Source organism: Gymnodraco acuticeps, unplaced genomic scaffold (assembly GCF_902827175.1).
Source record: "Gymnodraco acuticeps unplaced genomic scaffold, fGymAcu1.1, whole genome shotgun sequence".
NCBI classification, from domain to species: Eukaryota; Metazoa; Chordata; class Actinopteri; order Perciformes; family Bathydraconidae; genus Gymnodraco; species Gymnodraco acuticeps.
In genome coordinates this window covers 170,896-197,746 of record NW_022989879.1, presented here as the reverse complement: position 1 = coordinate 197,746, position 26,851 = coordinate 170,896, and the positions used below count along the sequence as shown (strand labels likewise).

Genomic DNA, 26,851 nt, shown 5'->3' with positions numbered 1-26,851 from the left:
CTTAGTTAAATTAGAGAACCCCCTTCTTTACATTCTCTGGTTTAACTGATGTGGGTTTTGGATGCCAATACTGGTACAGATGTGTTTTGTTAGAGGACCTAATGATGGCTAATTCCTTTGTGTTTTCATGAAACAAAACAACAACAACACGCAGTCAATTTGTCCTCCTGAAAACATACTTACATACAAAAAAACATATGAAATAGAATTCAAGCCGAATACACAGTGGCCTTTTCTCTCTTTAAAAACTGTGTATCACACCCTTGATATAACACTTTCTGAAAATTTACCAAATTGTTCAACTGATAATGTATAACCGATTGATACGTCTATTGGTTGACTGAAGCAGGGGCTGTATTTCCCCTTAGACTAATATTCTCTCAGGGCCCAGAATAAAAATGTCCCGCTCAGTTATCACTTCGCTTGGTCTGCGTTTGATGTGAGAGCCGCCCGGATTATCTACAGCACAAGAAACAACGCTGCCTACTCCTGAAGTGAGGCCTGGAGCAGAGCCAGAACATACTGTTTCCTTAATTTAGCACTTACCATTACACTCAAAGTAATTAGAGAGAAGGAGAGGTAAAGAAAGAGACGGACTCCAATGACAGACAGAGGGGGTTGGAGGGGGAGAGACACCGCTGATGGATTAATTTAAAGGGAACTCTTTTTCGTCTGCTGTCGGTGGTCTTTCAGCTTTGGGAGACTGACAGGATGATTGACAGGTTAAGCCCTTGATGAAACAGTGAGACACCTCAGGTTTACATTTGGGATCTTTTTAAATGCTGTCTGTCTGTTTCTTGATGTATGGCTGAGTCATTTAATCTGTGTGAGAGTGTTAAATAAAGTCTCTCTTGGTTATTATGAAGAAAAAAGTCAAATGTACAGTTGATCATGTCCAGCAAAAGTCAAATCATCCTGTTGTTGAATGCATACCTTGCCATCAGGCTTTTAAATCACAGTAGTGGGTCCTCTTTTGAAGGTGAAAGCCCCTGTAGAGGCCATGTTGACTTTCATGGGGCTTTTAAAGTTAAAGCAAACAAGAGTGTCAGTTTACCCAGAATTCCTCAGGCTCTGCCATGATTGGATTGCAATGTGGATGGAAAAGGTGCAGTGAAAGTTAAATACTAGATTTAAGTTGGATGGTTGGAGCAAAAGAAAGTTGTACTTATTGTGCCATTATTAGGGTCTGTTTTTTCCATAATGTCATGGTATTACTTGGCTATAGGCTTACAGTACAAATAAGCCTTTACAGATATGATCTAATTGAAGTGGTTTCCAATTGAATGTGAATATTTGGGATTGCTCTGCTGCCGACAGGATTTTATAATTTCCATGAGAGTTGAATTTAAGGGGAGGACAGACAGGAGACGTGATGGGGGAATGTTCCTCTAAAAACTGGAAAGAGAAATAAACAAAATTCCTGTGACTTCTCTTAAACGTCACTTGTTCCTTGAACTGCAAGTCTATTTGTTTAAAGGAACTCCTGAATAATATCACAGTTTCTACTCTTCTTTCATTTTGTATTACCAGATGAGTGGCTTAACAGTTTGCCGTGGTTATTTTTCCAGCAGATGGCTTGTCACAACACTATGAAAGATGGTCTAAATACCCAGTTTTAGTAAACGCAAAGTACTCAGGAGGGAAGCAGGCTGTGTCCTTTTTTTAGAATAAGACCTCTACTTACTAGGATATCCTTCAGCATCACTTCAATGCAGAGCAGGAAATGATATACTTCCAGTACACTCGTCCAATGATTGGATTATAACATGTACATCCAGTAATGTTTGCCACTTTTATCTTACTTTGCTTCATATGTATATTTGATCAGAATTGTCTGTATTTGTGACCAACGATAAACATCACATCTGTCACTCGGAGTAATTCAATTCTGGATGTGAAGTTCCAAGGAAAAGTAGGGGGAGCATTCCAGGCAGATCGTTATTCCACAGGGATCAAGACAGAGCTAAAAAGATACAAGATTTAAAGCCCAAGCAAGACTTCTGGTCCACTGGGGATAAACATGTGATGCCAGTGGTGAGGGGCTTAACTCTTCACTGTCTGGTAGAGCAGATTGGTTCTTTAGAAAGCACTAGAGCCAGTGTCCAATGTCTTTACTTATATATATATATATATATATGCTCAAAATGTGCTTCCAGTGCCCAAAGTGAAGCCACTGTTTTTATTTGTTTGAACTAAAGCTGAAAACGTTGAAAACGTTGAAGTACTGGTGTGAAACAAGCAATAGGAAAGGGTCATTCTTAGGTTTGTTCATATACGCTTCAAATTGAATATCAAACGTATCATTAATTCATTTTCATTTCAACACTTTCTCTTCTGATTTTACTTGTTTTCTCACTTACTGCTTGTTTGACCCCAGGGTTTATAAGTGTGTCTCTCTGACACATTTGATCTGACATGTAGTCTTGATAAAACCCTTTTTAAATCCCACGGTGACACACAACCCGAGTATATGTGCAGCGTAATCAAGAACAAATCCAGTTTGTTTATTATTTTACTTTCTCAAAAAGTAAATACAATATCCCAACATAGCTGTCTGAAATGATATTATTACAGCTGTCTTTTGACACTGTGACTCTCTTTGCATCACATTCCCTGAGGCTTCCCCCTCTGCATTTGACAGGTTTGAGTGAGGGCTGTTTTACAGTATGTCTAGGTGATATTAGTCACAGCGTAGCAGACACATTGTGCCGTGAATGGTGCTTGGGGTGAGAAATGTGTTGTAATCGCCCAACGTGTCACTGTCTGTCAAATAAAAATATCTGTCTGCATTTGGAACGTATACACAGGCCCTACGTAGACTGGCTATTTAATAATGTAGGAGCAAGATTAAACAAGCGCTCATTCATTCTGCTTTCTGTATCTATGCTTGACTTTGGTGTGAAGATTTTTTATTAGTCAACCTTTCCCTCTGTGAGAATGTCATGAGTGTGCTGCACATAAAAGGTTTTCCATTGGAGTGCATAATTAGGTAATAGAGACATTAATCCCAGGAATAACATACCCAGCTAATGTCAGCTCTTAAACGCACCATGGCGCAGTCAGAGGCTAACTGTTACTGAGAGATGGAAAGTGCTTTAAATCAGGTGCCAGATGCAAAGTAATTAGACTGTTGTGCATTGTAAAGTGACTTCAGCCTGTTGAAGCCTCCACTGGCACATCGGGAAAGGATAAATCTCATGTATGTACTCCAGGTATGCAGTATTAAGTATGTCCCTTTCATGAATTCCAGTCAGGCATAACTCGATAACGAATGATGATTTAATTTGATGGCCTAATTGCCATACATGTAAATGCAGAAACCCCTGTCTGCTACCAGAATATCAGCTGTAATTGCTTAGAATATTTTTAAAAATAACCTTTTTTGAAACGTTTTGTAACATAACATAAGCCTTGGTTTGTCACAAAACTAGGGCCACCAGGGTGGGTGGAGGGGGTCAGGAGGACGGGTTTGGGCTGACAGCCCAGGAGCACAGCGGAGGGCCCGGAAGGGATCTCGGGCGGACGGCCCGGGGGCAAGGCAGAGACCATGGAGGGGGTCTCGGGTGGACGACCCGGGGGCAAGGCAGAGTCCATGGAGGGGGTCTCGGGTGGACGGCCCGGGGGCAAGGCAGAGTCCATGGAGGGGCGAAGGCCACAGCGGGCGAACTCAGGGGGGCGAGCATGAGGGCGAAGGCAGCAGCTGGAAGAGTCAGGGGGCCGGGCCCGAGGGCAAGGGCCGAGAAAGTCAGGGGGCCGGGCTCGAGGGCGAAGACCGCGGCTCTCAGGCGGCCGGGCCCGAGGGCGAAGAAGGCGGCGACGGGACAACTCCAGAGGACGGGCAGGAAGATGCTGACGGGACAGCTCCGGAGGCCGGGCAGGACCCGGTGTCGGCCGGACAGGAACCAGAGCCGGTGGGACAGGCTTCGGCAGGATACCCCACGGAAGAGGACCAGGACTTGGCAGGACCCCCGGCGAGACAGGTGACGGCGGGACCTCCAACGGCACAGGACATGGAGTTGGCAGGACCCCCAGCGGAAGAGTAGTCGGCGGGACCCCCAACGGGACAGGACATGGAGCTGGCAGGACTCTCAGCAGAACCCCCAACGGCACACAACATAGGGTTGGCAGGGCCCCCGGCAGAAGAGTTGTCGGCGGGACCTCCAACGGTACAGAACATAGGATTGGCAGGACCCCCGGCAGAAGAGTAGTCGGCGGGGCCTCCAACGGCACAGGAAATAGGGTTTGCAGGACCTCCAGCAGAAGAGTAGTCGGCGGGGCCTCCAACGGCACAGGACATGGAGTAGAGACTTGAAAGGGGACTTGAGAGGGAACTTGAGAGGAGACTCGAGAGGGAACTCGAGAGGAGACTTGAGAGAGGACTCGAGAGGGAACTCGAGAGGAGACTTGAGGGGAGACTTGAGAGGGGACTTGAGAGGAAACTGGAGAGGGGACTCGAGAGGGAACTCGAGAGGTGGCTTGAGAGGGGGCTCGAGATGGGACTAGAGAAGGGACTTGAGAAGGGACTTGAGAAGGGACTTGAGAAGGGACTTGAGAAGGGACTTGAGAAGGGACTTGAGAAGGGACTTGAGTTGGGACTAGAGGAGGGACCATGGCTGCTGGGGCTGGAACCAGGGCCGGAACCATGGCTTCTGGGGCTGGGACCATGGCTGCTGGGGCTAGGACCGGAGCCGGAACCATGGCTGCTGGGGCTAGGACCGGAGCCGGAACCATGGCTGCCGGGGCTGGAATCCTGACCTTGCGTTTCCTTCCATGCTGCCTTGAAGCCTTGTGGAGGCTCAGAGGTCCTCCAAAGGCCAGACGAGACCCAGCTAAAGGGTCCTTGAAAGGAGCCTTGTTGGGAACTGTGGCCGGCAGGGGGCTAGCATGCCAGGGGCTAGCAGGCCGGGAAACAGGTTTGACCTCAAAGCTACCGAAAAAGTCCTCCACCTACTCGGGTAGTAACTCCTTTAACCAGGGCCTTGAGGTTACTTCTTGGCATGCCATTGATATAATTGACTGCCTCTCTTCACTACTGGAGGCATATCGACAGTCGTTTTTAAAGCACATTAAATTGTACGTCACCTCGTACAGGCTGTCTGCTGGGTGCATCTTTGGTTGGTTCGTTCTGTTACGGGTAGTGATGGCAGTTTGACACTGAAGCTTCGAACGGAGCTTCAACCCTGGACTTCCTATTGCATAGAAGCAGTGCTTCGAAGCTTGCTTCAAATCACGTGACATATGACGTCCGAAGCAGCAACTACTTCAAATCACGTGACATGTGACGTCCGAAGCAGCAACTGCTTCATTTCCTGAATGAATCAACTGACTGGTTCACGGTCCATTCACGCGATTCAATGCACTGCCTCGTCTCGATTCTGACAGGTGACAGGTTGAAACAGTTTCAAACTTGAGTGCTTCAACACTTTATGACCGCTCTAAACAATGCACAATGTGTGGGTTGTTGTCGTAGTTTGCGTTGTTGCTGTTGAGTTGTTGTTGTTATTGCATTTGATATCATTATAGAGCAAGCCAGGAAGTAAGATAGGTCGTTCTGGCTCGGGAAACACTTTGAAATGCGGAGAAGTTGTGAACAAAAAGACAATTATCAGTAATATAAAAACAGTTAAATATTTCAAGGAATAGATAGCCCAGTGGATAGAGCCGGCGGCCCGATGTCTTCCGCGCAGCTGGTTCAAAGCCCGGAATGGACGTATTTTAATCATTGCTTTTCAACTTTAATAACTGATAAAAGGCCCTCACCGCCCAAAAACATGTCTAGCACTCTCTAGTTTCTTCTCTATAACCCAATACACACAATTATCAATCTTTAATTGCAAATAGAACATGATATTCAGTCTTAGTGTGTGTGTGCATCGAATATTTTTCAAGGCAAAGATACATTAAACCCACTGCAGCCTTGCACTTCGCCAGGAGAGGTCGCTGTAACTCAAGCTTCGAGAAATGAACCTATTTCCGACACAATTGTCCAAGTGGTTCGACGCTTCATTCAAAGCTTCATTTTGCCATCACTAGTTACGGGTGAGCGAAGCAAGCAGGACCCAAATGCAGATAACACTGAAAATACCTTTATTTCAAGGATACACGGACAAACAGAACACTCCCCGGTGAACACAGTCACAGACAACCGACGAACCAACAATGACAGACAGAAAAAACAGAACTTAAATACACACAGGACTAATCAAGGAAACAAGAGACAGGTGAGGAGGGAGGAGAAAACACAGGGGCACCAGGTGAACACAATCAAGAAAACAGGTAGGAGAGAACAGGTAGGAAGGAGAGAACAGGTAGGAAGACAGGAAACCAAAGACAGGAAACCAAAGACAGATCTAAACAAGACAAAACACAACACAGACAGATCGTGACAGACTCTGCAACATGGGATTTTTTTTCCTGCTGGTTGTCTAGTTAGGTTGACTGATGAATTCCTACTAGGAAATGCTACTCCAGAGTCTTGAATTTAGCACACAGGACAGAGCGAGAAAACACCGAGGTCAAAGAGCGGGGAAGGCGGACGCGAGAAAGACAACAATTATATTCAGTAACTGTAACAGCTGAAAAAAAGGGAACACCTTCTTATGAGTTAACACCAAGCTGCAACCTCCGGGACTGAAAGGTGCTGTCAATGCAGGCGGGTCCACTTCAAAAAAAGTCCAATTGATTAATTTGTTATCTCAGTAAACCTTTTCCTAACAGATGTATGGTCTCATTCGCTAGTTTTAAGTATTCCCAAATACAACACTATGTTCATTCAGTAAGTTATGGTCTTAGTTAGAGTAAAATAGATGATAAATCAGGATATACTTCAGCTGTTATTGACAGCTCGCTACCATGCTGTCCAGTGTTTATATATTGTAGTTTGAACCTGCTGTATGTTTTTCCGTTGAAGAATTTCTTGCCAGTCAAAACGCCAATTGCAAGGCTTCAAAATGGTTATCCACAAACCAATGGATGACCTCAGGATGACTAACTTAACTTCTTATACACAGTCTATTAAACGTAATTAAACTCCATGACTTTTGTGAGAGGGACTGCTCGAAAGTAGGATATTTGGGATATCCGTCGTAGCCAGGGTTTACGATCAGTTTTTGGGTGATTTGTACTGAGGAACAAGTATCACATCACCGACGGGTGAAGAATAGTGTTTTGGTAACACGGGGTGTTCACGTAACACTTAAAGACTTTGTTATGGAATGCAAAGCAGAGTAGGGGGCTAGTACACCCTCCTGAGGGTCCGATTGTGGATGTCATGCGAGCATAACATGGTGAAAACAATCAGTCTAAATTAACAATCGGGACGGAAATATTCGGATTTCCAAAGGGAGGTTCTGTGAACAAATTAAAAATCAAGAACCGAAAGAATTGAACTATTCATATCTTAGACTGCACTGTAACTTTTATCTTTTAATGTTTATTTTATTAGCTTTTCTTTTTAATGACTGATTTTAAATGCCATTTTCTTAATGTCTTTCATTTTTTGTTTTTCTTTTAATGTTTCTTTTATTATCTTTTACTGTTTTTAAATGCCTTTGTCTGAATGTCTTTCATTTTTGTAAAGCACCTTGAATTGCCTGGGGCTGAAAGGTGCTATATAAATAAACTTGCCTTGCCTTGCCTTGCCTATGATTGAAACAGACTCACAGACTTATATTTGATAAGTATAGCATTTTCACATCATTAAATCATATACATGTTGACACCACCATGAAGATTAATTGGATATTACATTGCGTGCCAAAGGTTGTATTTGATGGAATCTGAAATTGAAAGCATGAAACATGTAGACTCACACAATGGAGAGGCTAAGGAAGAGGACAAGTGGTGACATCCTGTTTGGGAAAGCAAGCAACAAAGTTAATGAGATATGTGATCCCTACTGACAGAAACACTAAGGCTAACGGCTAGAAAAAGAATAAGTAAACAGCTAAGAGCAAGAGAGGTTAAAAGCTGGATGAAAATGTAAGAAGACAGACATGAGTTCAACACTTAATGGAACTTTGAATGGGCCTTTGTACTGTATAAAAACTAGTTAATTTAAAATAATATATAAAGAGTGTAACAGTTACAGCGCAAACAACCTCAATCGCTGCGGTCGGGTTATTCATCTGTTTAAAAAGGTCTGGGATATATGGACACTTCTTAAAGTCAAATAGGCCTGATTAATTGCTACAGAGTAACACATTATAAATACAGTTCCAACCGTTTTAATCAATGTTACGTCTCAAATAATGTATTTATGTATTAAGCAACCCTATAATAACTGACTTGCTGTACACCATCTCTTGCTTGTTGTTGCCAGATGGTCACTAAGGTGATCTTCATATCATAATTAGCCTACTACAGACCTGACAACAACCATGCTTTTGTCTTACTACCTGAAATTCCTCCAGGTTACAAACACAAAGACATGCTTTGATGACTCTATAAGGCTTTTCCCCTTGAATTACACAGGGTTACCAAAGGCCCTCATAGGAAATGTGATGTCAGCACCTGACACCCTCATAAATGTACATTTGTAGCAACCGTGTCCAAAGTTCCTGTGTTTATTCTCTGCTTGTTTTTTCTAGGTCTTTCCCCAACAGACAGAATGAGAAACCTAAAGTCACCTATCATGTCTCCAATCCCCAAACTGGGAAGCCCCATCCCGAGCCCCATGTCCGGTCTTCAGAAGCTGCCCCAGTGCACACGCTGCTGTAACGGCATTGTGTAAGTATATAGCATAGAACATTCCATACAATTAGCATGTAGTTGTGAGTTATTGGTGATATAACCACTTTAAAAAACATTTGGAAGACCACTCAAGGCATACAAAATGTTTATTTTATAAATGTTCCACTTTTGCTTTTCATTTCAACACTTATAGTGACATATACAGACATATAGTATTAGTTTTAAATGTTTAATTGTAAGGTGGTGTGTATCACAGCATCACATTTTATGGTTTAAAAATGTTGGATACAGTGGTTTATAATTAGCTAGTGAGACTAGTGAAGATACCTTTAATAAATACATTCAAATATGGATGATTTATTATCAGATTCACTCTTTTAATCACCATCTGGTAATTATATGTCTGTGTGTGGTTGTATCACTCTTCCTTTCATCATAACTTTTAAAAGTTGAACAACTCGAAGTGAGTGAAGTTTCCTCTGTGACTCTTAAACAAAAAAGTAAACTTGCACAGGTCGACTTGCAGCAACAGGCCTTTCACAAGAAAACCTATTCCCATTTGTCATGTTAATGATTAAGCCAAGCCATCCTCCACACCCTTGCCCACACACAAACATGTTACACAAGCTTACACTAAACATTGAACACAAGCACACACGCTTTTCTGCCAAAGTAACCACATGCACCGGTAATCCCCTTTCTATTAAGCAGCTGCAGGTAAGCACTGATGTCATCGGCTTACTTTACGTGTTAACAAGAGGACATTGTAGGAGCTTGCAGGGCACAAAAAGGCTGTTATGACCTAGGAGCATTTTACAGCTTTTTAAAAGGGTGTAGAGCACTGTGTCAAGAGTTTATCCTTCAAGTCTTGCGGTTAAATGGGGAAAGCGGTTAAAAAAAGAAGTTGGCTTGTGAATGAATGGTTGCTGGCCCTCGTCCCTTGTCCAGAAAGGAAAATCTTATTGGGAACTGTGAATGAACAACGCCCTTAATGACTGCCATGACTGTGTGACTGACTGAAGCATTGAACTACCAAATGCACCAGTGTTGATCAGCAGAGAATAAACAACTCTCTATTCAGTTCCCAGGTGTGCGTTGGTGTTATTTCCCTGAAATATGACATCAATAATATTCAAATACTTGCGTGGGCATAGTTGTTAAACGGTATGATAACTGCTGATAAGCATAGATAATGGAAACTGAAAAGAACAACTGTGAGTCATTCATAAGCAATTTATCATCACTTACTTCCTTTTAAAGTGTTCCGCTGAATGTTTTGCCTCTCTCATCTCTTAAACAAGTCCATCTTTATTTACTCTTTTGTCAATAGCATCTGAGAAACAATCTATGGGAAATTAGAATTAAAAAAAGTGTCATACAGCTCATACTTAGTTCTTACAAAATAGTTAAATGTCAGGTCTTTAAATCATGATTAACCATGATCAAGCAAAAACATTTAAGGCTTGGTAAGCACTGTCTAAGATCAGAGGATAAAGTTGGAAAAAATAGGGAATTACCTACACTAGCACCAAGTCTGTTTCATGTGTCTCTCTTTGTCTTTATGAGTAGTTTTTAATGTGCATCTCCATCATTTCAGAAGGTGTTAAAGTCTTATCTGTATCTCCTTTTATCTATTCTTCCAGTGGCACCATTGTGAAGGCCAGGGACAAGCTGTACCACCCTGAGTGCTTCACGTGCGATGACTGCGGCGTCAACCTCAAGCAGAGAGGCTACTTCTTCATCGAGGAGAGTCTGTACTGTGAGACCCACGCCATGGCGCGCGTCCAGCCCCCAGAGGGCTACGACGTGGTTGCTGTGTACCCCAACTCCAAGGTGGAGCTAGTCTGAATCAGAGATGGAGCTGGCTATACTGTAATATAACTGGGGAGGTCAAATCTGGGAGAATGGGGGCTACTGAGTATTTTATCCTAAATGTATCAGGCTCTGTCAAGCAGGAATGCCGATCTTGCATAAGTGTTGCCTTTGGGAGATTCCAATGAACTGCGTGTGATCCAAGATAAGCATTTCTACACTGACAGTCTTGATAAATGCTATGTATATTGAGAATATTGTAATTTGTTGTCAGAATAAGGCTTGGATCTTATGGGTATCCCAAAACTCAAGCTGACATTGTATGTCCCAAGCTGACAGCCCTCATCTCTCAATCAGTTTGTTTACGTTCAGTTCTACGTCCAAGAAACATATTGAACGAGTTAGGGCCTTATTCAGAAAAGATGTTCATATCCACATTACAAGCACGGCATATTCAATTTAAAAACCAAGAAACTGCACAGATGGCAATAGTCTGCAGGTATTAAACTGAAATGTTTATGCAATTTGAAAGCACGACACCAATATACTATATAATAACATTTGTTATTTTACCAGCACAATGTCGCATGACAACACTCACTCAAGTGTGTGGGTGTGAGATGCGGGTTATCACATGGCAGTTTGGAGTATGTTTGCTCTGATGAACTATGCAGAGGAATTAGTAGTTTTTCTGCTATCCAGCTCATTTTGCAATTAGGTATAATACATATAACACCATTTACCCTGCAGAATGTCAGTTTGTGTTTTGCCAAGTAATTTAAGGTATAATGAATTTTTTTAAAGATTTGGTTAAGGGGTTTAAAGGTTTCAGTGTATTTTTAACCATGTTACAATTACACCTTATACTCCTGTTATGATACATGGACGTTTGCATTTAGTCATTTACATCTATGCAGTTTATATATCAGACTTTCTATGTTACAAGAAAAGAGGAACATCTCTTTATTATGCTCACTTTCTGCTTAATTTTCAGTTATTTGAAACAATAAATAATAATTCATTATACGCAGATTTCTACCTAGTTATGAGTGTCTGGAGTGTGCTTTGAAGCAGCTATCCAAGCAGCCCCCCCTCTGAAATGTAAATAAACCCTGCTGGAGACATCCTCTGATTTCTTTTAGGAACTAAAGAACTTGTTGAAAAGCAGATCCCAGATGTGATCACAACCACTTCAGTTTAAAAACAACTCAATTGCAAGAAATTAGACTTTAATGATTACGTAGCCTAATGCAGTGCGTGCATGCATTGACGACTTTTTGAAAGCATGTGACACACATTTAAAGACGATTGTAAGTTAAGCGCTCTCAGGCACCTAACTGAGAGAGGAATGTCAACTTTCATGTATGTTCACACTCCAGAATTCCTTTACATAAAAACAAGAGCATAGAGTTTATGGTGTGCGTATATTCAAAACACTTCATTTTTTCAACAATATGCTCTCCATCTCTCATGACAATTTGAAAATGATCATGTGTACTTGAGACGGGAGACATATATTTTAAACTGCCCACAGCCTACAACATGTGGGAGTAATTCACTTTTTGATTTTTTTTTGGACCTGAAACATAGATGCATTACTATTCTCTTTTTTTCTGATTGGACATAAATTGGAAGTATGCATACTTGTATTCCCTTCCTACTATGAACTCAAATGTCTCGATGAAAAACATATATTTCTTTTACATTTCCTCTGAGAGAGGGGGAACAGAAAGGGAGGGAGGTGAGAAAGAGAGATGAGAGGAGGTTTTTATGGAAAGTAGCGTGCCTTTTTGACTCCAATGTGGGGCCATTTGTCTTGGCTAATTGTGAATAGTGAAGTAAAATGGATGGAGGAGAGTGATCGTATTACTAATTTTAGAAATATTTCTAACAAAACTACTTTTTTATTTGAAATGAGACCATTAACTTTGCAGTGCTGATGTCCATTGTTTTTTAGATATCAACAGTGATGTGTAGCTGCTGGTATGCCATCTATACTAGTTATCTTGTAAATTATGTGAAAATTATATTGCTACCACATTGTTTCGTTGGTTTTGTACATATTTCTTTTATCATGATGCTTTAACATACTGTTTGTAACATGTCACTCGCGTGCCTTTGCATACCCAGTGTCTTTTAAATGATTTCCTTGACACAAATCTACTTTTTCTGTTTAACTTATTGTTTTACCAACACATTTGTTTGTTCCTATATGCTTTTTTTTTTTCTAGAATCAAAATAAAATGAGTGCATTACCATGATATTATTTTTCGCATTCTTTCTTGGGATTAATTTAAAACAGAAACCAGAAACATATTGAGAGCTGTACTGGGAAAAACACAAGGTATTCAGTTCTTGTATTGGCACTTTTCCATAACATTTCATATTAAGACCTCCAGGCTGCAATATGTGTGTCTTGCAACCTAAATACTACGGCCTTAATCTGAAGTTAAACCTACATCGTTAAAGGTTCAATTAAGCCCTCATTTATTCCTGTATTTATTCTAGTCTTTCTTCAGAACATTAACTCATTTATAAAGGAGTCGGTTAAATGTGATTCTATTAAATGCCATATCAGAAAAAGACAATTTAAGCTTATATGGTTTAAAAGGGCACTTTAACGAAGAAGTAGGCTTAATGCCTGTCTGGGAAATGAGCCAGTGGTGTTCAAGTATTTTCATACTTTGTTGTAATTGTACTAATGTGTTGGATTTCATCAAGTATGTGGCTTCTCATGTTGCTGTATGTGGACCAGCATGTCAAATCTGTGATTCATGCAGTTGCGGGACATGGCACAGATTCAAGGGACCTCTTGTAATCCAAAACCCAGAGGCGAGAGGCCACCTCATACCCCATTAAATGACTTTGCACCTTCAGTATCAACTCATTCAACAACCACACTGAATGTCTGCAGATTTCAAGCAAGCGATGAGATAAATTGTGGTGAAAAAAATAGACTAGCCTTCAAGAAACAAAAGAGAAGGAGAGGTAAACAAAGAGCCGACAGCTTCTCCTCTGAAGTGGTTTCTGTAATCACAATGACTCACATTTGCTAATGTGTCCCATGTGCATTGCAGAACCAAATGTACCAATGTACATGTGACACTGAATGTTTACATGTATTTTTGCTCCAATCCGCTTTATCATTGTGCCTCCAGTAATCGTAATTTGACTTCCAATTTATTTTCCATTTATAAAGCGCTAGTCACTCGACCACTCAACACATATGTACCCGTTCACACAAACATTAATACATTAATGTCAGGGCTGTTATACAAGGTGCCAAACTGCACATCCGGATTTCATTTAAAGCTCATTCACACACACTCACACACCGAGTGCAATGCCTTGGGGAACAATTTGGGGTTCAGTATTTTACCCAAGCACACTTGACTTACTGAATATCTAGATAAAAAGTGCAGCGTCTCTTATAGGAAACTGTTCTCTGTATAACTCCTTTTGTTTGTAAAGTAAATAGGAATAGCCTCAATATCTGCTGTGAAGGAACTTCAGAACTTCGACAATCCCTCAGTGTTATCAAAACAGAGGCAATGAGAGATACAGAGAGAGAGAAACCAATGCTTTGCTGCATGGAAAGAATTCTGCTCCTCTCTCATCTATAAACATATAGTCCTCTTAAAGGATAAACACTTAAAGTTGCTTAGAAACAGAGCTTCCTTTGCTCTCCAGTCGGCAGCCAGTTGCACTACTGTCTAGCACATTTTTCTTCAACGTACTTCCAAAACCTGCACCCAAGTTACCGGGGTAAAATTCCTCACATCGGCCTGTAAAATGAAATGAATAGGTTAACTGTATCGCATGGTCTTTCTGTGATTTATCTCGACATACACAGACACATTTACAGTTTTGATCCTGTTTGCATGTATGTGTAAGTTTGTCATTCCTCTCTTTCTTGTCTTTTCCCTGCACTCTGATCTACTTTCTTTCAATAACCAACGATTTATACCTCACTGATGCTCACAGCCCGATTATCCTGTTTGCAAATCAAAAGCTGTAATAACTAACCTCCTTAGTGTTAAATGACAAAACCTGATCTCTCTATTGTCACTGTTGTATATGTGCACCTCTTATCTTTATGGAGCATGCTGTTCATTCCTGATCTGTGGACCCATACGGTACCAACCTGTTGTCCGTGACAGTGGTGATTTGTAGAGTTTTACTGGACGAGTGCCGGCTATAAACTGTGATATACCGTGAGACTTGACATACAGCAGAGCAGCATTATAGCCATTCCTGCTCAATTTTAAAGTGAATTTCAGACATAACTTCGAAACCCATGGTATGAGGTTCCTTAAGGGTTTAATACGGAGCATGGATGGGTAAAGAGTCTGGAGATAACCTTCTGTTTTAGTTTATATTGACACTGGCAATTTATAGTGCATTAAAGAGCTTTTTAACCAATTCAAAATTCGAATGGCTGTGATGTGACTGCAGAGTTAATGCAAGCAATGTTGTTTGGATGTGTGTTATGTAATGCGTTACAATTGTGGGTTTGTTTATCTGTTATTATTTTTCAATTTCCACATCCTTTAGGTAAAAAAACGTCTATTTTAGGTCCCTTGAAATGTAACATACTTTTACAGATAGAGCCACAAGACCAGCTAACTTATTAGAACTTGTCTACATATTGTATATCCAAATATTTCAAGGTCCTAGGCAGATTGCAAGAGCGATTTTATTGGAAAATCTTTCATTTGACGGAGCTTTTATGGACTAAAGTCTGACAGGGTTTGGTTTTGTCTTTATGTATGAATGTACATCTGTGTGTATTCTCGTATTTCTTTTATGAGAACAAAGTCTACACACAGGGATGAAAAGGTGCCCAGTCTGAGTATATAGTATCCTCATGGTTTGTTTGTAAGGATCTGTGTGTATATCCATGGTAGCCCCTTGATCCTCCTCATGTTTAGTTTGGCCTTGTGAAGGGATTAAACTTTAATTGTGCTTTGCTTTGATTCTCATTAAAAAGGGATTTAGATAGAGACAGTCACTGATCTTGAGACACCCACAGGATGACCTCAGTTGGACAGCTTTTAGAGCAGTAATACATTCTCAATGGTGGTCCTAGTTAAAAGGAAATGGTTCTGATGCTGCCGCAATGAGAGGTTCTCTCTGAGGTTATATAAAAGTGTGCAAAATCTGTCTCATGTGAGGCAAATATAGCTTTCCCAAAATAGATAATGTGAAAACAGCAAGTGGGTCCAATGAGGCGTTTGATGACAGAATATGTCTGCCTATGCAAAACGTTGTCCAGCTGTGAATTCATTTTGGTTTTTAACCCAGCCTTTTTTTGCCTCTGATCAGATTTAGCCTAATCTGGTCCAACCTAAACTGTTGTTTTTTTCCCACAGAGGAGGTTGTATTTTCCTTCCCAATTGTTTGCAAGATTAAACAACCTGTTAAGTCCGAGAGACCCCGGTACCGGGGCCCTCCCACAACATCTTGCAGGAAACAGTGTCTGAGGGCATGTTCATTTAATAAACTATGAATGTTTTATATCCATGTAACGGGAAGAAACTCATTTAACTGATCATTTTTATTTTTTTTCCAAAAAAAACCCACAATGCTAACGCTGAGCCTCTGAATTAGCAACGAGCGAAAAATGCTAACAGATTTACTGCACCGAAACTCACTCATAAAACCTTATTATTTATCCATTCTGCACATCCAACCCATCGATCTGATCGTGAGATGACACAGAATCGATGGGTACAGACATTATCACTCAATGATACGAAGTTGCGACTTTATAAACAAAAACAGACATCAAAACATATGGTGCGAGGTAGCTAAAAACGCCAACATGGCTTACCTGTGTCGTAGTCTGGTCAAAAGTGGTCTTCAATGGCATTAAAACGATAAAAACGCTGCTGAAGTTAATCCATAGGTTAATCCAATGTGTCTGTGTCCCTTTGAAATGATTTCTGATAATCCATAAGCAATAAACCTGCTTTTCCGTTTCCAGATGTCAGAGCTAGAGATAGGTTCGCTCTGATGCAAAACTGCATGCACAAAGCCCCCACATTTTTGTTTTACCATTTGTGTGTGTGGGGAAATCCCCCTTCGATTATATTGGCTCTAACGGTCAGAAAGAGATGTCAATCAGCAAAATCAACAAAGGGGGGCCAGAGATATGAAAAATCCACCCAAATGACCCCAGAAGTGGGTTTTCTTTGCTAAATCTCTCTAAAAAAGGTCAGATTTCACTTATTTTGCATCAATCTTGATACAGGGTACTTATGATATGTTGTACTTTGGATTCCTAAAGCTTTTAGTCTACTAACCCATCATCCAAGGGTAGTTTTCACTATAAGTAAAAAAATATGTTGGACGGACATTATCATTTACAGTTTTTTACTATGTTCAATCTGAATTTTCTTTAAAATAAAAAACATCTATATTGATTCTGACTTTTCTACATCCAACTCACAGGTTTATCATTACTTTGAGAAAAAAGATTATTAATTTAACCCTTTTAGAAGGGAAGATATGGTCATTTGTTCTGGGAATGTCATTTTCGAGCCTGAGACCTGAAAAACAGGCTCAGGGCTAAACAGAAGGGGACCTATCATGCAAAATGCACTTTTGTACATCTTTTATACATGAATATGTGTCCCCGGTGTGTCAGAGAACTCACCAATGGCGCGTTTCCACTGCAGCGGGGTAGCCCCGTTTAAGCGTCCCTAAGCGTCCTCGCTCTGGCCTCCGGCTGCCTCGCTGGCCGGCCCAGGCCGTGGCGCATTTCGATTACAGTTTAGGACCTGGGGTAGCAACGCAGTGTAGGCGGGGCTATCGGCTTTGTTTTTGTTCACATTTCGAGTTGTTCCGTCGAGCTCCCGCTGGATTTGATCATCCCCAATGAGATGTAGGAACGTCGTCACCTCCTCGGTCGACCACGGTGTGCTTTTCTTAGAAGTAGCCATTTTTGTAGCTCCTCCGTTTACAAAATGCTGTGTATAAAAATGCTGCAAGCTTGCTTCTAGATATATATGCGACGCTAGGGATGAACTTGCGCGCAATCTTGTGACGATTCTCTCTGACCAATCAGCAGGCTAGAGTGTTGACGTCACTAGTTCAGCCCTGGCCCTGGTCTGATAGAACCACGATTTTATGAGGCCGGAAAAAGAGGGAAAAAGTACCCGCTGGCCGGTACTAGACTATATGGAAACGCCACCAAAAACTGGCCTGGCCGCTTGAGGACGGTTAAGGACGCTTAAACGGGGCTACCCGCTGCAGTGGAAACGCGCCACAAGTGTCTCATTTTTCCTCCGAACCCAAATCTCTAAAAACGGGGCTGCAACGGAGCTGATACAGATTTGAATTTTTCTGACGTCAGAAAAGGGGCTCTCCACCTATCAGGGGAATGGGGGGTTGGGCCACGGCCATTGCCGATCGAAAGCGCTGGAAACGCTGTAGTACCAACCCAGTCTCACGACATTTCGTGTTATAGTCACGACATTTAATCTATTGATTCGTGTTCACCAACACGATTTTCCCCTTTTTTTCGTGTCACACAGAACAATTTTAAAAGCAATGTATTTATATTATGTTTCGTGCCTGCAGCACGTCTTTTTGTCCGTTCGGGTCTTGGAAGACCGGAAGCTCTGGGGTTCATAAAAACATGTTCTTACTCAATATCAAGCCACGATTATTGTTTTTATTTTAAATATTATAATGTCGAACCTTTTTTGTCGTCTGTGAGGAAAATAAATGGGGCTCAGATCCTCAGAATACTGAAATCTGTATTTTTTGAAATCTTTTTTTCCTTCTAATTTGTTATTCTTTTATAAATAACACACTGTTATTTACTCACCAATAACACACAATAATCCTTGCTTTTATTTATTGGTTTAATTCCATAATCTCTGGCTTTTTTGGTGTCTGTCAGGAACTGAATTTCAAAATAAAAATGACCGGAAACAGACGTAGGCCTATAAGGGACATTTCGAGCATCATTGCGATACACAGCCACTGAACAGATTACCCAAGATCCTCAGCTATGGTTTAAGCTTGCTGATTGGATGTTTTAGCCACAATGCATGTAGGGATATGAAATCCGAAAAACCTTTTTTTTTAAAGAAAATAATACTTTATTCCGAGTGTTCTTGCTTTTCTCTTTGAAAGTCATCACATAACGGCATTGTAATACACGGTTCGGCTGCATTACATATTACAGATCTGCCGTAGTTCTTTATTTATAGAGCCCTGATGAGAAGACCTTAGGAAAAACTGGAAGAAATGCCGCCGAAACTGAATACTTGAATTAATTACTAATTCGGCTGACTTTTACATTTGATCTAATTCATAGATAGGTTATATTTCCACCATAACGGTGCACAGCTGATATAAAAGGACTTGTAGTTTTTAAAGATATTACTGATTTTCTTTGAATATAAGAATGTAAATACTGAGTCTGAAATAATATAGCAATATGCTGTACAATTATGTGAAAACATGAATAAAACTACACATCTTCAGATGTTGTACATACATAAGTGTCCTACACTAATAATACAAAGTTATTATGGCTGTGTGTACCTTGTGTGCACCGCCTAGTGGTTAAAGTACATTAGTGAATTATTGTTTTTATGTGTCATATTTGATGAAAAAAATATTAAGAGTACATACTTTCATAGGGGGAAAAGTAGATGATAGAAATATAGAATATAAAAAATCAAGAAGATACTATAAGTGATCTCTACAATAAAACAGTTTAGTGCCGGATGTACAAAGATATTGATAGGAGGAGGTGCAAAACAGAAAAACGAATTAACCTTTATTTAAACATGAAATAATACTTTAGATTAAGGTCTTCTTTTAAATAAGAAAAAAGCTTTGGGGTATCAAAAGATAAATCATAAGCCTGACAAAGTACTTAACGTACTTAACGTGTGCAACTCAATTTTGACAGGATAACAACTGGTGACTTCTAGAATTGTGTGAGTAACATTCTGTCTTTAGACTTCTCTGTTTCAGTGTGTGTACTCTGTATAAATGCTCTGTAGTTGATCTGACTGAAATTGTGATTTTAAATCTCAAAACCGCTACAGTATCTGTCAGGCAGAAACTTGGGACAAGTAATTTGACTGAAACCTTAAAACTGAACTAACTGACTGCTAGGGTTAACTTTGATTTAAACATTTGTAGAATACTAAGAGCTTTATTGAGTAGGTGTAACTGTATTAAGGGTTAAACTCATAACTTTATAACTTAGGGTTTAATGTAATTGTAAAACCATTGGGCCACTGAAAAGACACAATAGCAACTCAGGAGGGAGCCAGTCTAGATTTCCTTTTGAGGGCCACCAGCTGCAGAGAGTTAACTAATTAAAGGGGCGTGGCCCCACATCTGTGAGAACTCAGCAATCAGGTGTCCATTTTTAGGTAGCACTTTCCTGGAGCGTTAGCTTCAGCGTCAGACAATAGAGTCCTGCTGGAGTAAGACTGACAAAGACAATAGAGTCCTGCTGGAGTCACGAGGGTGGCAAAGAGGAGGCAAATCATACTTTGATTGAGCTAAGTATCGCTTGTGTTTTATTTTATTTGGTTGTTTAGCAAATCATGTGTATTTTCTCCATTCCTGTTCATGTGTCTTCTCGCAATTATCACTGGCCACTCGTCTATCCCACATGCTCCACTGACATCCAACATCTAGTTTCAGGCGGCCTGTGGAACTGCCAGTCAGCTGTTCCTAAGGCTGACTTCATCTCTGGCTACGCTTCCCTAAAGTCTCTGGATTTCCTTGCTCTCACTGAGACGTGGATTACTCCATCCAACACATCCACCCCAGCAATTCTCTCCACAGCATATTCCTTCTCCCATACACCCAGACCCACTGGCAGAGGAGGTGGCACTGGTCTCCTGCTCTCTCCCAAATGGAGCTTTTCCCTCTTGAAGCTACCTAACTTCACTCCTTCCACCTTTGAATTCCATGCCGTCACAGTAACCCATCCTATACATTACATTACATTGCATTTAGCTGACGCTTTTATCCAAAGCGACTTACAATAAGTGCGTTCGACCAACAAAATACAAACTTCAAGAAAACAGAATCATATAAGTACATCAGGCTTCATAGAGCAAAAACATTTCAAGTGCTATTCAACTGGCTTTAGATAAGCCAGCCCTTTATTAGTATATAAGTGCTTTGTTAATAGTTCTATCGCTCGAAGTGGAGTCGAAAGAGATGAGTTTTCAGTCTGTGCCGGAAGGTGTGTAAGCTATCTGCTATCCTGATGTCAATGGGGAGCTCATTCCACCATTTAGGAGCCAGGATAGCAAACCCACGTGTTTTTGCTGATGGGAACTTGGGTCCCCTTCGCAGCGAGGGTGCAGTGAGCCGTTTGGTTGATGCAGAGCGGAGTGCACGTGCTGGGGTGTACGGTTTAACCATGTCCTGGATGTAGGAAGGGCCAGATCCATTCGCAGCATGGTACGCAAGTACCATTGTCTTGAAGTGAATTCTAGCAGTTATCGGAAGCCAGTGAAGGCAGCGGAGGAACGGCGTGGTGTGGGAGAATTTAGGAAGGTTGAAGACCAGGCGAACAGCTGCATTCTGGATGAGCTGCAGAGGTCGGATGGCACATGCAGGTAGACCAGCCAGGAGGGAGTTGCAGTAGTCTAGGCGTGAGATGACGAGAGCCTGGACCAGAACCTGCGTCGCTTTCTGGGTCAGCTGGGGACGCATCCTCCTGATGTTGTAAAGCGTGTATCTGCAGCAGCGGGTTGTAGCAGCTATGTTTGCAGTGAAGGACAGGTTGTTATCTAGGGTCACACCCAGATTCCTTGCAGTCTGAGTCGGGGAAACAACAGAGGTGCCAATGTTGATTGTTAGGTCAAGAGTGGGACAATCTTTTCCCGGAAGGAAAAGCAGTTCAGTCTTGTCAAGGTTGAGCTTGAGGTGATGATCAGACATCCACTGAGAGATGTCAGCTAGACAAGCAGAGATGTGTGCGACGACCTGGGTCTCTGAGCGGGGAAAGGACAGAATTAATTGGGTGTCGTCAGCGTAGCAGTGGTATGAAAAAGCATGCGGGCTAATGACTGATCCGAGCGAGTTTGTGTACAAGGAGAAGCGGAGGGGACCAAGAACAGAGCCCTGAGGGACCCCTGTAGTTAATTGACAAGGGTCGGACTCGGACCCTCTCCAACAGTGACGTGCGGTGAGGTTCATGGCTGGTGAGGCACTGACTCTTTCAGAGTCAGATTTACAAATATTATATTTTGACCTTAATCGAAATGTTCGGTTATTTTCAAAAGCTTTTTTAGTCTGATGCTTCGATTCATTTTAAACAGACTGTTCAACAAAAGGATACCCAAAATCTAAATATTGGATTGTTCTTTCTTAGTAAGATCCCATGTTCATTACAATTGTGGTCTTACCTTGACTTGAAGATGAAGTCCATGCTATCCTTCTGGACAACAATCTCCATTACATTTTTGTAAAAGTCCTCCTTATCTTCCTCTAGTTTCAAAAGTCTAGCTTGTTGTTTGCCTCTGCGTAGAATAACAATAGCAACGAGAACCTGTGGGCTCACGTGCGCCCCCTTCAGTGCGGCAGAGGTTATGGCTGCCTCCCCTGGTGCTTTTTTCATTGCCGTTGTACGATGAGACCAGCGGGCCTAAATATCATATATACGTGAAATAAGTTATTTAGAGACTATGGATGGCGAGGATAAATGTAATAAAGGGATCTACAAACATTACATTGGTGACATACAGTGAGATGGTGCAGGCATGCGCTTAGGGCCCGCTTTCCAGCCAGTTTATGTGGGGTGACGCATTCTGAGGTGAGGCAGAGCTCATCTGTGCCTCACCTCACCACACAGTAACTGGCTTGAGCGCGCTCACAAAATAAGTGCCCGCGCTACATTAGTGCCCGCGCTCCAGCCAGTTACTGTGGGCTTACGTGAGGCAGAGCTCGTCCCTGCCTCACTCCTCATCGCTCCCATGTAGGAGTTGTAGCGGAGCTCGGCCAATTTGCTGATTTTGACTATAAAAAGCGATTGGAATCATACATAAATCACACTTACAACACAGATCACTGGAGACATTTTATTATTATTACTATTTAGTTTTTCTTTAGTTGTTTTTCCGTTACATTGGAGTATGACAGGGGAGGCTCTGCCTCGTCAGTCCCCTCCTGCTCCCTGGCAAAATCACACACTGCGTGCTAATAGAACCGTCCTTCGGGCAGCAGAGCGGAAACGGTGGAAATCCAAACACCAAGACGACCTCCTAACCTATCAGGCTCTCCTCTCCTCTTTCTCTGCTTCGATCTCTCAGGCAAAAAGCACTTTCTTTCAAGATAAGATCCAATCTTCCTATTCCAATCCCAAAAAACTATTTTCCATCTTCTCCTCCCTCCTGGACCCCCCCAAAGCCCCTTCCCCCTCCTCCCTTCTGTCAAGCGACTTTGTTGACCACTTTGAAAAAAAGGTTGATGATATTCGCTCTTCTTTTTCTGACTCACCTTTACTCACCACTGGGTCACCAGACCCTCCTTTCACCCACACACTGACCTCCTTTTCCCCTCTCTCTCCAAGTGAGGTTCTTACCCTCATTACCTCTGCCCGCCCTACCACCTGTCCTCTGGACCCTATCCCTTCAAACCTCCTTCAGACTATCGGTCCTGATATTCTACCGTTTCTCACCCATCTCATCAACACTTCTCTAACTTCTGGTCACTTTCCAAACAGTCTCAAGGAGGCAAGAGTAAAACCTCTCCTAAAGAAACCCACTCTCAACCCGTCTGATGTTATAAACTACAGGCCTGTCTCTCTCCTCCCGTTCCTGTCTAAAACACTTGAACGCGCTGTCTTTAAACAACTCTCCTGTTATCTCCATCAGAACAACCTTCTGGATCCGCACCAGTCTGGTTTCAAGGCAGGTCACTCCACAGAAACTGCCCTCCTTGCTGTCACTGAGGAACTGCACACTGCTAAAGCAGCCTCCCTCTCCTCTGTCATCATCCTTTTGGACCTGTCTGCTGCATTCGACACGGTGAACCATCAGATCCTCCTTCGCACTCTCCAAGAACTTGGAGTTTCAGGCTCTGCACTTTCCCTCATCACCTCATACCTCAAAGACCGCACCTACAGGGTTACTTGGAGAGGGTCGGAGTCCGACCCTTGTCAATTAACTACAGGGGTCCCTCAGGGCTCTGTTCTTGGTCCCCTTATCTTCTCCTTGTACACAAACTCGCTCGGATCTGTCATTAGCCTGCATGGTTTTTCATACCACTGCTACGCTGACGACACCCAATTAATTCTGTCCTTTCCCCGCTCAGAGACCCAGGTCGTCGCACGCATATCTGCTTGTCTAGCTGACATCTCTCATTGGATGTCTGCTCATCACCTCAAGCTCAACCTTGACAAGACTGAACGGCTTTCCTTCCGGGAAAAGATTGTCCCACTCTTGACCTAACAATCAACATCGGCACCTCTGTTGTTTCCCCGACTGCAAGGAATCTGGGTGTGATCCTAGATAACAACCTGTCCTTCACTGCAAACATAGCTGCTACAACCCGCTGCTGCAGATACACGCTGTACAACATCAGGAGGATACGTCCCCAGCTGACCCAGAAAGCGACGCAGGTTCTGGTCCAGGCTCTCGTCATCTCACGCCTAGACTACTGCAACTCCCTCCTGGCTGGTCTACCTGCATGTGCCATCCGACCTCTGCAGCTCATCCAGAATGCAGCGGCTCGTCTGGTCTTCAACCTTCCTAAATTCTCCCACACCACGCCGCTCCTCCGCTGCCTTCACTGGCTTCCAGTAACTGCTAGAATCCACTTCAAGACACTGGTACTTGCGTACCATGCTGTGAATGGATCTGGCCCTTCCTACATCCAGGACATGGTTAAACTGTACACCCCAGCACGTGCACTCCGCTCTGCATCAACCAAACGGCTCGCTGCACCCTCGCTGCGAAGGGGACCCAAGTTCCCATCAGCAAAAACACGTGGGTTTGCTATCCTGGCTCCAAAATGGTGGAATGAGCTCCCCATTGACATCAGGACAGCAGATAGCTTGCACACCTTCCGGCGCACACTGAAAACTCATCTGTTTCGACTCCACTTCGAGCAATAGAACTATTAACAAAGCACTTATATACTAATAAAGGACTGGCTTACTTAAAGCCAGTTGAGTAGCACTTGAAATGTTTTTGCTCTATGAAACCTGATGTACTTATATGATTCTGTTTTCTTCACGTTTGTATTTTGTTGGTCGAACGCACTTATTGTAAGTCGCTTTGGATACAAGCGTCAGCTAAATGCAATGTAATGTAATATATTGCTTTCCTGCAATGTTAACTATGTTGAAGCACTTATTTTAACTGATATTATACATATGAATTATACTCTTATGTATCTAGATAGTATAAGAAATGTGCAGAATATGACAGTTTAATGGTGGATGTGTTACGACCCGCCTCCCTACTCAATAGTAGTGGCTCGTGAGGCAGTCCGCAACATAAAACAAAAGTACACAACACGTAGGCACTAAACTGTGATCGTACATTTATTGCCACAATACTCAATCATTCCACTGGAGGACAGGTAAAACAAACAAACAGACGGAGGGGACTTGGGCCAACCACACCACGGGCCGTAGGATCCAGAGCCTTCCTCCGCTACCCAAAATCCAACAGAACCTAACGGGAGAAATAAAGCCGCGAAAACCTAATACTAACACGTCCTCCAGGAAACACAACAAAAAGGCAAAAGAGCTCTGACACAGCAGAGACATCCGGAGTAGTGATCGGCCCCCTCCTTCTCCTTCAGTCTCCTCTTTTATGCTCGGCTGATTGGCAACTGGGAACACCTGCGCCAAGCTCGGCTGAGTGACAACTGGGAACACCTGGGGAAGCTCGGCTGAGTGACAACTGGGAACACCTGGGGAAGGCGGAGCCAGGTGTACCTGCACAGCAGAGAGAACAAAGAGACAAACAGGAGTGGAGCACGTAACATCCCCACCATAAGTTAATGATTATTTTTTTATTTATTTTTTTAACACAAAACAATCACAACAATCAACTAGTAAACAAACGTGCTTACGACTAAGTTTGTCTTTAGGGACCACTCAGTTCACAACCCGAACAGGCAGACCCCAGTCAAACACACAATAAAAAAAAACACTCTGTTTTAAGGTGGTTTAAAGCCAGACCCCTAGCCAGTACTTCCCTCTTGATGGTGGAACACACCCGCTGGTGGCGATCAGATCTCCCTGAGCGGTACGAGACAGAGCGCTCCACCTTACGATCAGCTCCAGTACATCTGCACGCCGCGCGTCAGGCAAGTGTGCCAAATGAGACTCAACATTCACCAGAGTCTCCGCAGTGATCGGGGCCTCCGAGGTGACAGACGTGTCGTTTTCAGTACCGGACAGCGCCACCGGACAGCGCCACCACACAGAGCGCGACAGGATTATTAAGATCAGCACTAGACAGTCCTTTTGTCGGCACAATATACTCAATGGTATCAGCAGCTACACCACTGTCCGCCTCAGTGGCATCTCCCCTCGCGTTGTATGGTTTCAGCATAGTCACATGACAAAGCCGGCTCCTACGACCCTGGTCAGGAGTAGCGATGACATAGTCACGGTCACCAACTTTCTTCGTAATAGCGTAAGGGCCGCTAAACCGGGCTTGCAAACTGGAATCAGGGAGCGGCAACAGAGCTAGCACTCTATCCCCTGGAGCAAATACTCCGTCTTTAGTCCGTCTGTCATACCAGCTTTTCGTCTTTCTCTGAGCAGCCCCCAGATTGGACTTCGCGCGGGTGACGACACAGGCGGAAACCACTCTATCTGGACATTCCCCCACAGGAACCGCAGTCACCCCCGGTTTAACAAATACTTTGCCACCGGCTAAATCATTCCCCAAGATCAAATCTACTCCGTCAATGGGAAAACATGACCGAACCCCGACAACCACCGGACCTGTGACTAGATCTGATTTAAGATGAATGTGATGCAAAGGGGAGTCCACATACTGCATCCCAAACCCCCTCACAAGAACGCCGGAACCTACAGCAGACTCCTCCGAGAGGGGCAACACACCACTCACGATACAGGATTGTGATGCCGCTGTATCCCTCAAGATGGTCACTGGAACCCTGTTGTTCTTCCCAAGTAAAGATACCATACCCTGCATGAGGAACGGAGAAAAAAACCTCACGATCTGACTTAGGAGGTTCCGGTTTAGAAGTATTAATAAGAACGACTGGCTTTATCGTTTTCTTCGCATCCCGTAAAGCAAAACAATTCGCAACAATATGCCCTCTTTCATTGCAGAAGTAGCACACTGGACTATCCCTAGTTCCCCAA

General features: G+C 42.7%; 1 protein-coding gene across 1 annotated transcript in view; it reads left to right on the top strand.

Annotated features, from left to right (window-relative positions):
* The window catches only part of pdlim4 (PDZ and LIM domain 4), a 47,110-nt gene extending 34,344 nt beyond the window's left edge, over nucleotides 1-12,766 (top strand). Inside the window, exons 6-7 of the mRNA XM_034198490.1 lie at nucleotides 8,589-8,727; nucleotides 10,335-12,766. Of these exons, the coding sequence (XP_034054381.1) occupies nucleotides 8,589-8,727; nucleotides 10,335-10,539 (344 nt within the window). The 3' untranslated portion in view covers nucleotides 10,540-12,766. The remainder of the gene's footprint in view (nucleotides 1-8,588; nucleotides 8,728-10,334) is intronic.
* Nucleotides 12,767-26,851: the final 14,085 nt, after the last annotated feature.